This window comes from Spea bombifrons, chromosome 4 (genome assembly GCF_027358695.1).
Source record: "Spea bombifrons isolate aSpeBom1 chromosome 4, aSpeBom1.2.pri, whole genome shotgun sequence".
NCBI classification, from domain to species: Eukaryota; Metazoa; Chordata; class Amphibia; order Anura; family Pelobatidae; genus Spea; species Spea bombifrons.
In genome coordinates this window covers 45,483,817-45,498,133 of record NC_071090.1, presented here as the reverse complement: position 1 = coordinate 45,498,133, position 14,317 = coordinate 45,483,817, and the positions used below count along the sequence as shown (strand labels likewise).

Sequence of the window (14,317 nt, the reverse complement as noted above, 5' to 3'; positions counted from 1 at the left end):
CGCCGTCTACTTCATAGGCATTTTGCAGACACATAGAGGTTAACAGTGGAAGTCATTGTAGCAGAATAAAGTGATAAAACAACTTCCTATTGTGTTTTTTTTTTTTTTTTTTTACTATGGTAAACTCCAGATAAACACGTGTTATGATATATCCAAAAATGAAACTGCAATAAGCTGCGTATTATACTCATTTTAAGTGACAATATCATATTGCAAGGGGAAAATAAATATGTGGGTTTTTTGGGAGGGGGGCACAAACTGTTTGCCCCTGAATTCATTTTCTACACATACTTTACATGTACTCAATGAAGCCCTTAATGCATTGTGCGAGGCCTGTTTTAGTTTACTGCAGAATGTGTGGAAGTGAAAAGGTTTCAGGTACATTTTACTGGAAGGCATCAGAGAAAGCAAAGCCATGAGTGCGCTGGCTGCGTGCCAGAAGGACTTGATTTTGAAGGTGGTCATTGTAAGCGTAGACGTTTTGGCTGGGTGAGAAGGTAGCATAATTTAGTTCCTTTCCACTCCACTCCAATTTCTTTTTGAAGCACATGTGGAGAAAATATTTATTGGCTCATTTGTGGTTGGAATGTCAAAAATGTTCAATAACTGCCCTCACATGGCTTTAGTTCTTGGCCGCTAGCCCTGTGTCCTGAGAAAAAAAAAAATGTTCCTTTCCAACAGTGTTTTAGTGAATAAAGTCTGTCTCAGCTGATTCCAGCACGAATGTTAGCTTGCCAAGGTCTAACCATTTTGTTGTCTAATTTATACCATGCAGTTTGGCAGGAAGCCCTGGCTTACCTCTGATCCAAATGTATTAATGATGTAACTGCATGTTTCCATTCATGACCTGAAAAGGTTCTTTACCACACATGGGGTCGTACTTAATAGGCAGCTCTCTTTTCCTTGGACAGCAGACTGTTCGCCCGATGTGAATCACTGGCACTACAAGCCCACAAATGAGTTGGCTGCAGATCATAACCTCGGCTCAGAAGGCTTACATTTACTAAACAAAGTGATTTAGTGCATGCCAGCCAGAGATTAGGACATTTTTTTATAATCATGTATCAAAAAAAGAGGAAAACTAAATGCTGTGTACTATAAGCCTTCACAACATGTATTGTGTATCAATGTGTAACACAGTGACTGTAAACTCATTTTTAAAGGCATATCACTAGTAAAATAAACTCTCATTTCATTAAAATAACATTTTTAACAACCTTTTTTCTGTTTTAGTGCCTTTGCCGGAGAATACACTCACAATAAGGCTAAAGGAAAATATAACTGCGTTGTCTGTGGAGCTCCGCTTTTTAGGTAAAAAAAAAAAATTTTTACATATGAAATTTTGCAGTGTGAATTTAAATAAGGAGTTGCTTATGTTGTCGCAAGGGACACCCTAACAGGGGGCACATGCACCCTAGTGTGGGTGAATTGTGCACCAATTTTGATTTTGAGATATTATCCTTTTTAGTCCAGTATCCTCAAAATATTATAATAAGTCGTCATGTATAGTCAAGCGTCCCTTATCCTGCCTCCCCCTACTAAATACCTGTGTTTTCCGGGTTATGTATGTATGTATGTTTTGCAGGGTTCTACTACAAAAACCTTTATTTTACTATTTCGATCCCCCCCCTTTATATAATTTCTTCAAGGGGTGAGTGTAGTTTACATACAGTATTCATAACAGCCTACAATCTAAAAAATCGCACCTTGTAGTTGCCAAAATATTTGTTCGTTGAAAAAAAAAAGGAACAAAAAAAAACTTACACACAAAAGGAAAAAAATGTTCAGCTGTTCTTCAATAATTTATAACCAGGAAATGGTTTTTCATGGGTTTATGGGTACCACAGAGCACCACACGCATATTATTCCTCCCTAGTGTATTCAGATTACTGATACAAATACATTTCTGGAGAACAGCGGGGATATTTTGTTTTACGAATATGCTTTGATGCTCTGAGTGTAATGGAACTATTAATCTCTTGATGTTTCATTCTGATTTTTACTTGGTCAAAAGTAAAAGTTTATCGCATAAAACAAATCCTGAGAGGCATAATGGAACATTTGCTATTTTCTGCTTTTTTGGGGATGTTTTAGCAACTGAGATAGCAATTGTTATATGAAACTATGTGGGGTATTTCTATTATTGCCAAATGTGGAAACAACTGTACATATAATCTCCATGACGTACATTTGAATGAGTGTGAAGCAATTGATAATATTTGAGTCTTGGTGAAAGCAACACATAGCAACATAAAAAAAAATATAATTTGATGGCAGATAGGAACCATTCAGCCCATCTAGTCTGTCCGCTTTTCCTGATATAGAGACTCTAACCTTAATCACTCCTTGGTATTGTCTTTTTAAATGCTACTTCTGCTAGTAGGCTGTTCCATATATCTACCACACTCTGTAAAACTTCCTTACAATACATATAAACCCCCGATCCTCCATAGTTTTAGACTATGGCCTCGCTTATGTAGCATCTCATCTGAAATAAACTCCCCATTTACTTTGTTAAATCAATTTAAGTATTTAACTGTTTTTATCACATCTCCCCTCTCCCTTCCCAGTCATTCCCTTCAGTTGTCACTGATACGATTGTGTCCCCAATGCTATATTCTGTCTTGGTATTTTTACGTCCCAACTGCATTATTTTACATTCATCAACATTAAACTGCAGCTGCCACACTCCCGACGATTCTTCTAATTTACTTAAATCACTTGCCATTTGGCTTTTTCTACCAGACCTTTGTACTATGTGAAAAAATACACACCCTAGCTACCATTAAGATCTTTGGTAATATAGCAAAAAATACTGATCTTTGAGGTTCCGCACTGATAACAAGACGTTCCTCTGAATATACACTGTTAACAACAACCTTCTATGTCCTGTCACTCAGCCATTGCCTTGTCCATTCAACTATTCTAACATCCAAACCCAAATGCTTATTTGTCTTGTATGAGGGGCAGTGTCAAATGTCCTATGGAAATGTAGATATGTTATATCTACTGCATCTCCCTGGTCTATTATTTTTGTTACTAAAATATATTAGTTTGACAAAATCTCCCTGCAGTAAAGTAATGCTGTTTCTGTTATAGTAAACCATCTACATTCAGATATTTTACAGTCTTTTACTTAAGCATGGTATTTCCCAACTTCCAACGTAAGATTTACTGGTCTGTAGTTGGCCGAGCCTTCCCTGCTACCTGTTTTGTAAAGTGGTACTACAATTACCAACTTCCAATCTTCTGGAGCTACTCCTGTAAATAGTGACTGGTTAAGCAAGTCTGACAAAAGTTTTGTCAGGACATTCCAAAGCACTTTTAATAACTTTGGGTCCCATGGCTTTGTTTATTTTTACTTTAGAGACTTCAAATAACGTAGTGTCACACTGTTAACGTAACCATACTGTCTCATCACAGACCAAAGAGGGACATAACGTGTATAATGGCTCATGTCTTCAGTCTTTCCTCAAGCTTGTCTTTAATTTATATCCAACTAGTTTTATAAGAGTTATTATATTTTACTACATCTCCTTACTCACTAAAAATGTGTCAGAAATAATAGATACTTTCTAGGGTAGTATTGGAGTTGAAACTTAATAGAGACCCATCTTTAATGGTAATTGGTAATTGATGGACATTGGCTAAAGGGGTCAATACAATATTTTATTAGACTAAATCCCCAACACACAAGACCTATGTAGCATAGTCAATGTGGTTGGTCCACCAAGCCTCCAAAGTACCCCTTTCGGATTTTGGACACCATTATCTACTTTGACTCATGACTAAAATCTGTAGAATTGTATTTATTTTCAGCGATAAAGGAAAATTGACCTGTCCCTCGTTGACATTAGTCGCATTATCACATGGACATGGAATTTAAAGTACAGCTATTTTAATCCTTTCACTTTATGTTTGCGCCTACAAAGCATTAAATGGTAGCAAACATTTGGACCATGATAGTGAAGTGAAGAGGTTGGATTTTAAAATTCAGAATAGTGGGGGTCTTACTAATGAAGCAAACCCAGTTAATAGTTGGTTTGCTAGCTAAAATGCCTGGTTCCTGCTTTTGTGATTAAAGCCTTAAATCCTTGCAACAATATCAACATATATAGCATTAGAAATAATAAAAAAACTGACATTTTTATATGATGAGCCAGCATGCTTGTTTTATACAAATAGCCTGGAATTTAGTATATTTTACATAGGAGAATACCACTCCATGGGTTTACAGATGGGGTCATTTCCCCCCCCAAGTGGGGCATTTTGTAGTGACTGAGCTGACTTACACAAGCTGAAATACACTGATTAATGTTAGCCTCAACTGACATACTAACCAGCAACACTGACATTCACTGAAACATACCACTGTCGGCCAAATGCACAATATTCTCAATCGCATGGCAATCGCATGGCATGCACACAGATTCATCTACATAGATCACATAGATCACACACTGGCACATATACACACATTGACAGCTCTTAGCCATACTGACCACTATCATTCAATGATGCATATCAGTGAAACTATTGCACACAGTGTTGTCAAACAAATATTTACACCCAAACATTCTGATCCTGAGTTATTGGAAGGCACAACGAAGCATGATGAATATATACTAGAAAATATATTGTTTCTTAGATGATGCCATAAATAAAACCAGGCCAGACCCCGTCATAAAAGTTCACCATGAAGTATGTTTGAGGGTAGATTCAAGCTGATGAGTAGATAGAACTGATGGAAATTGAGTGGAGGGAGCAGGTTCTTTTATTTTTCTTGCACGTAAAGAATGCATATAATAGTAGTTAATCACTCCCAAACCTTACCTGCCAGATCTGGCACTATGCACATAGTACACTTGTAGTGTCTGGGCTGGTTGGAGAAATCAAATATCTCAATTGGTCCATTTGTGCTATGGCGGTCAGCGGACATGGCACTTTTCCACCATGCCGCACACTCGTCAGAGGTGGAGTGTGGGAATGAGACATCATTTCCTGGCGCCCAGACCAGAGTACACCCCTCTTGGGGAAAGACATGGGTGGTGGCTAGGGTAGTGTAAGCCTTAAAAACTCTACTGGCACTTATTCTGGGAACAGGATTACAGCCATAATTGTGAGATTCTCTCAGTTATGACTCCAGTTTCAGGTCCTGATTATATACACTAATTGGTTTGAAGCTAGCCACAGACAAAACAGCCTCATAAAGGTTTAGTCAGATAGCCCTAGTCGTTGCTTTAATTCTGCATGAGAGCACATCAGCAGCATCCCCAGAGTAATTATCAGACTGAGGTTTTCCCACAGCTTCAAAGGCTTTGGAATGTACAACTAGTATTAGCCTATATTTAAAACTTGATGTTCCAACAAAAGCTACATTCCCCCCCCACTGGCCACCCTGAAAATAACCTATGTATTTCTGGTATATTTAAGGTGTAATTAATTGGGTTGTGTTTATGGTCGAGTATAATGTTATAGTCCACCAAGAGGTAGTGTCCCATAGCTTGAACAGACCTGTTTTAAAGTCTGTAAAGTTATGTACGTAGCTCTGGGATCTACAAAGTAAGTAATGCAGAAAAATATAATGTTTTGATTGCTATGAAATTACAGAATTTGCCAGCATCTCATTTTCTTTTTTCTTTTTAGGTCTGATACAAAATTTGACTCCAACTCAGGTATGTTTTATATATTAGTCCTTTTAATAATTGATTCATACTTAATGCTGAATCTTCTTGCAGAAAAGTTACATTAATGCCAAATGCTTTGGAATGTATTGCTTATGGACCTTGCTTTGGGCACTAGAATACAGTTCCCACAATGGAAGCATAGCATTGTCCAAAATGTCTTTAACTGAACTGGAATGGAGATTGTTTCATATGTCTACTTATTTAGAATGTGATGTCGGTGTAATAGTCAGGTGTTCCAGTACTTTTAATTATTATTATTATTTTATATAGTGCCATCAAATTCCATAGCGCTGTACAATGGGTGGACAGGACAAAACAAGTAGTATGTAACATAACAATTTAACTTACAGAGACAACAGGTGAGGAGGGCCCTGCTCAAACAAGCTTACAGTCTAGATTTTATATATATATATATATATATATATATATATATATATATATATATATATACCGTATTTGCTCGATTATAAGACGAGGTTTTTTCCAGAGCAAATGCTCTGAAAAATACCCCTCGTCTTATAATCGGGGTCGTCTTCTCAGACCCCCCAAAAAATGTCTGCTGGGGCCATGCTGCTTACCGGTCGCGAGCAGCGTCTCTTCTGTTAGAAGCAGGAGGACAGGAAGCTTGCAGCGTCCTCACAGAGCTCTATCTCCCCCTCCCTCCTCTGGGGGCGGGGCCAGAGAAGTTGCTCTACAGCCGGTCCCCTGCAGAAGTCTTCGAGTGAGAGATCTGCAGTTCAGGTAAGGGGGTGGGGGAGGGTTTTTGGGTAAGTATGTGTGATTAATGTGTGTTTAATGTGTGAAGTATGTGTGATTAATGGAATGAATGAGTATTTAAATGTGTTTGTGTGTGATAGCATGGATGTGTAAGGGGGGTGGGGGTTGTAGCATGGCATAGGGAGGCTGTAATCCCACTACTATCATCCCCAGGTTCCAGCATGTACTGGCTGCCTTGGCTTGATAGGAGTGTGATTGCTGTTAGCAGTTTGATATATATATATATATATATATATATATATATATCAAACTGCTAACAGCAATCACACTCCTATCAAGCCAAGGCAGCCAGTACATGCTGGGTTAAAAGGCATATCATGGGGCTGAGTGGCATATAGGGGGTTAAAATGCATTTCTGGACCTCCAGAAATGCATTTTAACCCCCTATATGCCACTCAGCCCCATGATATGCCTATATACCTCCAGAAATGCATTTTAACCCCCTATATGCCACTCAGCCCCATGATATGCCTTTTAACCCCCTATATGCCAGAGTGGCATATAGGGGTATAAGGCATATCATGGGGCAGAGTGGCAAATAGGGGGGTATAAAGCATTTCTGGGGGCAGAATGGCATAACTGGGGGGGGCAGGTTGGCAAATAAAAGGAAATTTAAAAAATATATTTTTCTCAATCATAGCTTTTATTAAACATGAAAAAATAATTTACATGAATTAATATTTACTGGTAAAACTTTTTTCCTATAGGGTCGTCTTATATTCAGGCTTTTTGTTTTTTTCCTAAATTAATATTTTGATTTTGGGGGGTCGTCTTATAATCGGGGTCGTCTTATAATCGAGCAAATACGGTATATATATATATATATATATATATATATATATATATATACACCCCCATTTATATATTAAAGGAACACTTTAAGATCAGAAGAAAGAAAATGAGTCTGAAGGGAAATTACTTTGACTTCCATTTGTATTGGTATTTCTTGGCTACCCCAAGTCTCAAGTATTAAGCCGGTATCACAACCTCATGCTGACGAGTCCCATTAAGGACAAAACAGCTGTCCATGAGCGGTGATCTGGATATTGCACCTCTTACCCAAGTTTTGTCTAAAGGCTGCCTTGTACAGCGGGCAATTACACACACACACACACACACACACACAAAATAACAAAATGTACAAGTTTGGGCAATAAAATACTTATGTATAGGTTTGCTACTGGGTACTGCTAGAAACTACAATATATATATTGTGTGTGTTTGTGTATATATATATATATATATATATATATAAATATATATATATATATATATATATATATATATAATATGTGCGTATATATATATATATGACATACTGTATATAAGGCACTGATATATAAAAATACAAATATATTTAAAATATTAATATATAGAAAGATTCTTTCACTTCTTCAAATCTTTGTGTCAAATAAACTGTAAAGTGACTTTTTTTTTGTTCTCTATTGTGCTTTTGTCACATCTGCCAAAATAAAATATTTCACTACAAAAATAAATTTGAATTTTACAAGTTAAGTCTTCTGACCATGTGCAGTACATATGTAATTATAGGATGTATGGTTTTCATAGGTTGTCTCTCTTTCTGTGCCAATTCTCTGAAATAAGGTCCATTTTGTTATGAGTAAGATGGCATATTGCAACAGTATAAAAGGAATATCTTGGGTTTCCCCCAGTTTTTCAAGATCACAGTGTTTATGTTACAAAATATATTCATTTGATTGTATTTTAGTGATTTAAACATTCTATTTTAAACAGTTTGGAAACAACGAGGATATAAACCATGAACAAGCAATAATTGCCAACAACGTATTTCGAAGATTAAAGTTTTTTAAGGCTTTAGGGTTTAAGAATGCATTAAAACATTTCCGGCGTATGATGTCAAGTACACTGAGTATTTTATATTGCAGCCAATAAATGTGGCATATATGACACATCCACACACAACACATCATTTTGATAGCATATGGTATTTGGACGCGGAAAGACTTCTTTTTTTCTTTTCTGATAAATCAAAAAGTAGGGGTTTTAATATTATTAACCATAAAAGCAAAAAGGAGAATTTCAAAATTATTCTTAGATCGGTCTATCGATATATTTTAAATATATACAGTGCTTGTCCATCTACGCAGCTAATAAAATATATAACCTATAGTTCTGTTAATCTCATTTAATCTCTTGTGTGCTGCTTCCTTTGCAAGATCAGTCACATGGTATGCTATCTGACAGGACTGTAAAACCCCACTAGGGTTGCCAAATCCTACACCAGAAGCCTGTAAAATAGTTTTATTTGAATTTAATGTGCTTATTAGGCTTGATGATACAAATAAAAAGGAAGGTTTGGTGTACTTTTTTTTTTTTTCAAACACTAGCTTGGATCATTTGGCTGCCACAGAGTCACCTTTATTTTTTACGTACCTGACAGACATTTTGGAACTTTTTCATCCAAAGTGTAAAAGAAATCGGATCATTTTGGTTGTTTAAATGAAGTGTCTGATGGGGAAAAAAAAAAAAATTCCTTCAGTATAAAAGTCAATTTATATAGTAGACTTGTGCATTCAGATTCGTATGAATTGCAAACTTATGCTGATTGGAGAATCGGGGAATGGACGTCACCTAAAGTGCTGCTATATTGCCCTAATAATCAATGGCACATGAGGTGAAAAGGAAGGAATTGTACAAAGTGTGTTTACAGATGAGCTCACAGTTCTGTCACACCTCAAGAAAATCAGGAATAATCCGCAGCCTTTATTGTGTTATTGTAATTTACAGTATTGTATTTTCCTGAAGATTGTTTACAATTTTCTTATAATTTTATACATTTTCATACTAAGAGAGAAACATGAAATATGACTGAAATGTCACGGTTTAAGAATGCATTAAAACATTTGTGTGACATATACGACACATCCATACACAACACGTCATTTCGATTGCATGTGTTATTTGGGGACAGAGACTTCCTTTCTTCTTTTCTGATAAACCAAAAAGGAATGGGGTTTTTATTGGAGCATCGAGAAGAGGACATCACTGCATGTGCCGACATTTGAGCAGACGTTTCCCACAGATTATATCTGCTGAGATGTGGACAAAGAAAGAAGATTGAAGATGGGAAGGGAGAAAATAAAATAAAGAACTGACAGGAGATACCTGACATGTAGTATCCACCAGGTGCATTGCTGTCATTAGCTGTAGTGAACTGCTTGGTGCTATTATAAGGTCATTTAGCGGAATTTGAATTTAATTAAATCATCATGATAGACTTAACGCATCCAATGAATACTCTATCTATGGGTTTCTACATTTTTTGTGGTTCAACACGTTTTCAACAAAAACTTAGTGTAAACATGTATGTGAAGCATTGAGCTTAGAGGAAATAATTTGGAGGCTTGGAGAGATTGATATCCATTATTTCAGTCATATTTCATGTCTGTCTCTGTATTAAAATGTATAAAATTATAACAAACATGGAAACAATCTTCAGGAAGATAATAAATGATGTGGGGTATTCCTGATTTTCTTTAGGTGTGACAGAACTGTGAGCTCATCTGTAAACAGTTTTTACCATTCCTTTCTTTTCACCTCATGTGCCATCGATTACCTTTTAAGCCCCTTTTTTTGCAGAATGTCTAATGTAAAGGGAACTTATTTTTATATAGTACTTATTTCATAAGTACTCCGCGAATCAAGAACCCACAGCTATAGGTGCCAAAAATAGCACAAAAATAAAAAGTATAATCCTTGCTACACTTGATCCAATATATACACCATATATTCTGAGATGTATTCATATAATTTTGGATTGAAAATCAACACAGTTTTACATTTCAGCCTTTTTTAGACTAGTGTCTAACAATTGTCACTACACATAAGTGTCCAGAAATGCAGATATATATTGTATAGTATTTATAGTGTTTCACTATATACACTGCAAAAGGGATTAAAAATAAAATATTAAATTATCAAAAAATTGTGAATCTTGCTTAGACAGATATATTTCCAATATATTACTGCCATTTTCTTATATATTCAAGGAAGGATTTCAGTGAAACTACACTTGGACAAATGTAAGATATATCACACAGGAACATTTAATTACAATAGTTAAAATAGTGTACGGTTTCCCAGGCAAGGGCTGAGGATAACACTGAGATCACAGAACATTCCAATTACAGCTGCAATTGTTCACAACATCCTTGACAGTTTAAATATATCTCACATTCTCATGTCCTCTTAATGTAAACATTTACTATGTAAGTGGATTCCCAAATTAAACTTAAAACGAAACACAGGTAAATTGTTGATGAAATAAGGGAAAGGATAGTGGTGTAGTATAATTGTACTTAACATTTACCTGAAATAACTCTGCACTTCACATATTTCAAACAAATCTGTTCTCTGATCTCCACGTAGCTCTTAAAATGTGAATGTGGGTGATGTGTTCTTTTCAAAGCAAAGACATTTGACAATCCTATACTTTAGCTGCATTGACCACTTTAACAGGAACGATGTGTTGCCAGAAGTCAGTCGATGATCTAATACTGACCTGGTTTTTTTTGTTGAAATGAGTTAGTGATTTTGAAGATTCCAGATCCAGCCTTTAAGTTGTGGGTGGCATGTGATGGAGCTCAATTAGTTATGATGTTCCATTAATGTCGGGTTGATGGAACAACCAGTGGTTGTACATAGTTAGACACTATCAAGGCAAACAGAGAGACCAAGTTAACATAAAATCTTTCCTCAGAAGCACATGAATGGCATTCCTTCATCCTATTTGCAACCCACCCACCATATGTACTGAACATTTTATTATTATCTTTTATTTATATAGCGCCAACAGTTTATGCAGCACTTCATACAAAACATATATTCAAGGGGTATGGCGAGACTAGAATTGGCAGGCTAAGACAAAACAATACATAAGGTGGAGAGAGCCCTGCTCGTATACATCTTTGGTGCTTATATAACCAATTTGTATATGGTCCTAAGCCAGGGGCAGGACACTACAATTTGCATAGTTACATCTGATGTACAAGTCCAAGATATACTAAATAAAATAGATTGTTTGTCAAATGTATTTGAGGAATCAAAAGGAATGGGGGCATTGTTTGATATTAGTCACTGATAAAATACCCATGAAATTAAAAAGAATGGTTCTAATTACAGTATTTTGGGGGGGTGTAAAACCTAAGCTATAAGTCTTTTGAGTCGTGAAGGCAGAATGAGGCAAGCAGTGATGTTTCATCATTGCAATCTGATCATAGTCTCTTATTGTAGATTTTGTAAATGTGTGTTCCAGAGTCTGTTTTGTCGTAATACAAATAAAACAGATACTGCATCCTTTTGGGAACTGAGATTTAAATGTGCTCATGTAACATAAGGCGTGTTCTCTTGAACAATCCACTATATGTATAGCCTTCATATTCTTCATTGACGGTATTAAAAGTTCCACCATGAATAATTGCAATGTAATAAAAATGGCATATTCCTCTACACTGCATTGCTGATTACTATCTGCAAAGCAGTTAAACATTGGCATATTATCTATCAAAATAGGGGCTTCTAAACATTGCTTAACTTTGATTCCCATCATTCTGACTGTTGGCTACTTCTCATACTATCTAAGAAGATAAAATAGATTAGGTGGCCAATATAATGGAATATTCTTATTTTGTGCTGCTAACAATATGTTGTTCTGGTTTCCTCCTTTATTTATCTTGATATGTCTGCAGGTGTAAATATATTTACCAAAGTCATAAATGTAGAACAGTACTAAATATTAGACTTGTGCACCTGGACCAAAAATGATTTCTGACGAAATTCAGAGGGCTTTTTCCATTCGGCTTTTACACCTTCATTTACTTTCTCTTAATGGAGAAAAGGGGGAGAGTACTCCAAGAACCCATAATATTGCAGATGGATTCGTGGAGAAATAGAGGTGCGAAACACTTCTTTCTCCAGAAATCCATCTGCAATATTCTGGCTTCTTGGAGTACGTCCACGAAAGGGTGGAGCCACGGCCCACCACATGGAGACAGCTTCCTACAATGGGGGGGGGAGGATGTGTGCAGAGACTTTTGCAGAGCTGATGCCAGAGAGAAATGCACAAAGAATGAAGACGGAAGAAGAAGAAGAAGAGGAGGCAAAAGAAGAAGCAGAGCCAAGGGTAAGAAGACGGGGACACAAAGAAGATAGGAAGACTTGGAGAGTGAGTGAGAGTGTGAGAGCAACAAAACGCAAATTAAAATTCTGAGCTCTCTGCTACTAGATATATTCATACATACTAAAATCTTTTGGAATGTTTCTAGAAACTATCCATGGTTAGAAGAGCCTTCTTTAAAAGCCAGTGATTACTTTGAGTGTTCACCCAACAGCCACTGAGATATTGTCACCCAGCAGACAGTAAACATTTATTTACGTGTGTGATGTGAAACACCCTAGCAGAATCCTGCAAAGCCTAACATAAGCTTACCAGCAGATGCTACTACCCAGAACACCCCATTTTTTATTTCTGTAGTTGATTATGAAATCTGACCTAATGTTTTAAATACTGTGAGTGTTTATGCAAATGTTGACAGGGTGATAAACTGCATTACATGGGTAACAGTGGATATACTTTAAGCAAGAGATATTCTATACTGGTTCCAAAGAAGATTGTATTATTTGTAAGTTTTAGTGGTTTAGTACATTATTGAACCAGTACAGGATTAGGCCCTGAGACATATGTGCATTTACACATACCCACACACACACACAGTAGTGTAGGGTCATTTAGCAACCCCTACTGAGCAATTGTCCTATAGTGAGCTGCTATGGGCAGACCAAGGCCCATGCCTTGTGTTCCTAATATATAATCTGGTAGAAGGCCCATGTACTTACACGTCCACCTATGAAGTGTCGAAAGGTATTTTTAATACATTTCCTTAACGATTTCCTGTCCCTTACTAGAATTTCTAGTCTTTGTAGTTGTTAGATTTTAGCTTGGCTCCTTAAACCATTTAAGGTACTGTGTAGATTTTAGGTCTGTGTGTAAAATACCTGGGGAAAGAGGTTACGCGGACTTATGCTTTTCAAGGAAATTGGTGTCTCTCATTTTATCCAAAGTAGTTTCATTAAAAACTTTAGCCGTTTCATTTTGGAGTGCAGACTGTTCATTTGTTTGGATCTCATGTATTTCCCTTTGGTCGTGCTTGTGTCTAATTCTATGAATAAACCTTTCAATTCGCTGTTGGTCTGTAGTTAGTAGGCCACAGACCAATCAGGTTTTCATCACTCACTGATATAGAATTTCACATGTACTGGATCATTTAACCATTCATAAGAAATGCCACAGGATATCCTTTTACCTTCTGTGTGTTTAAAACGAGGTGAAATCCAGGTTACAAGAGAATCACAGAAAACTCTTCTATTCTTGTTTAAAATGTCTAGCCAATTGAAAGTGATGTCTTTTGACACGTGAGATTCCGAGATTTCAGGACTGATTAGTGTCCCGGGGTAGAATGTGTATGAGTGTTTTTGTAATGAGCCAGTGCACAGAAGATATACATTATTTAAACAAGACCAGAAATAAAATTGTTGATGGCTTGGACTTAACTATAAATTATTAAAATGTTCCTGTGTTTTGTATCAAATATCATTTATTCTAAATTAGTTTTAGCTAGGAAAAGTGTGTCTAAAACAAATATAAACATGTTTTTTTTGGTTAAGGATTCACATGTCCATAAGTGGGAAAAAAATCCAATACTTTTTTGTTTGTTAAAAGTCATACTTCTGTTGATATTTCCAATGACTAATCATCGTAATAATCAGGAGAATGTTTTTAAACTCTACTTTTAAATTGAGCAGCAATTTCTTTC

General features: G+C 36.3%; 1 protein-coding gene across 4 annotated transcripts in view; it reads left to right on the top strand.

Moving 5' to 3' along the window:
* The window catches only part of MSRB3 (methionine sulfoxide reductase B3), a 42,593-nt gene that overhangs the window by 23,642 nt on the left and 4,634 nt on the right, over positions 1 to 14,317 (top strand). For all 4 annotated transcript variants that reach the window (XM_053462769.1, XM_053462766.1, XM_053462768.1 and 1 more), the window contains 2 exons: positions 1,234 to 1,311; positions 5,647 to 5,675. In XM_053462769.1, coding sequence (XP_053318744.1) covers positions 1,234 to 1,311; positions 5,647 to 5,675 — 107 coding nt within the window. The remainder of the gene's footprint in view (positions 1 to 1,233; positions 1,312 to 5,646; positions 5,676 to 14,317) is intronic.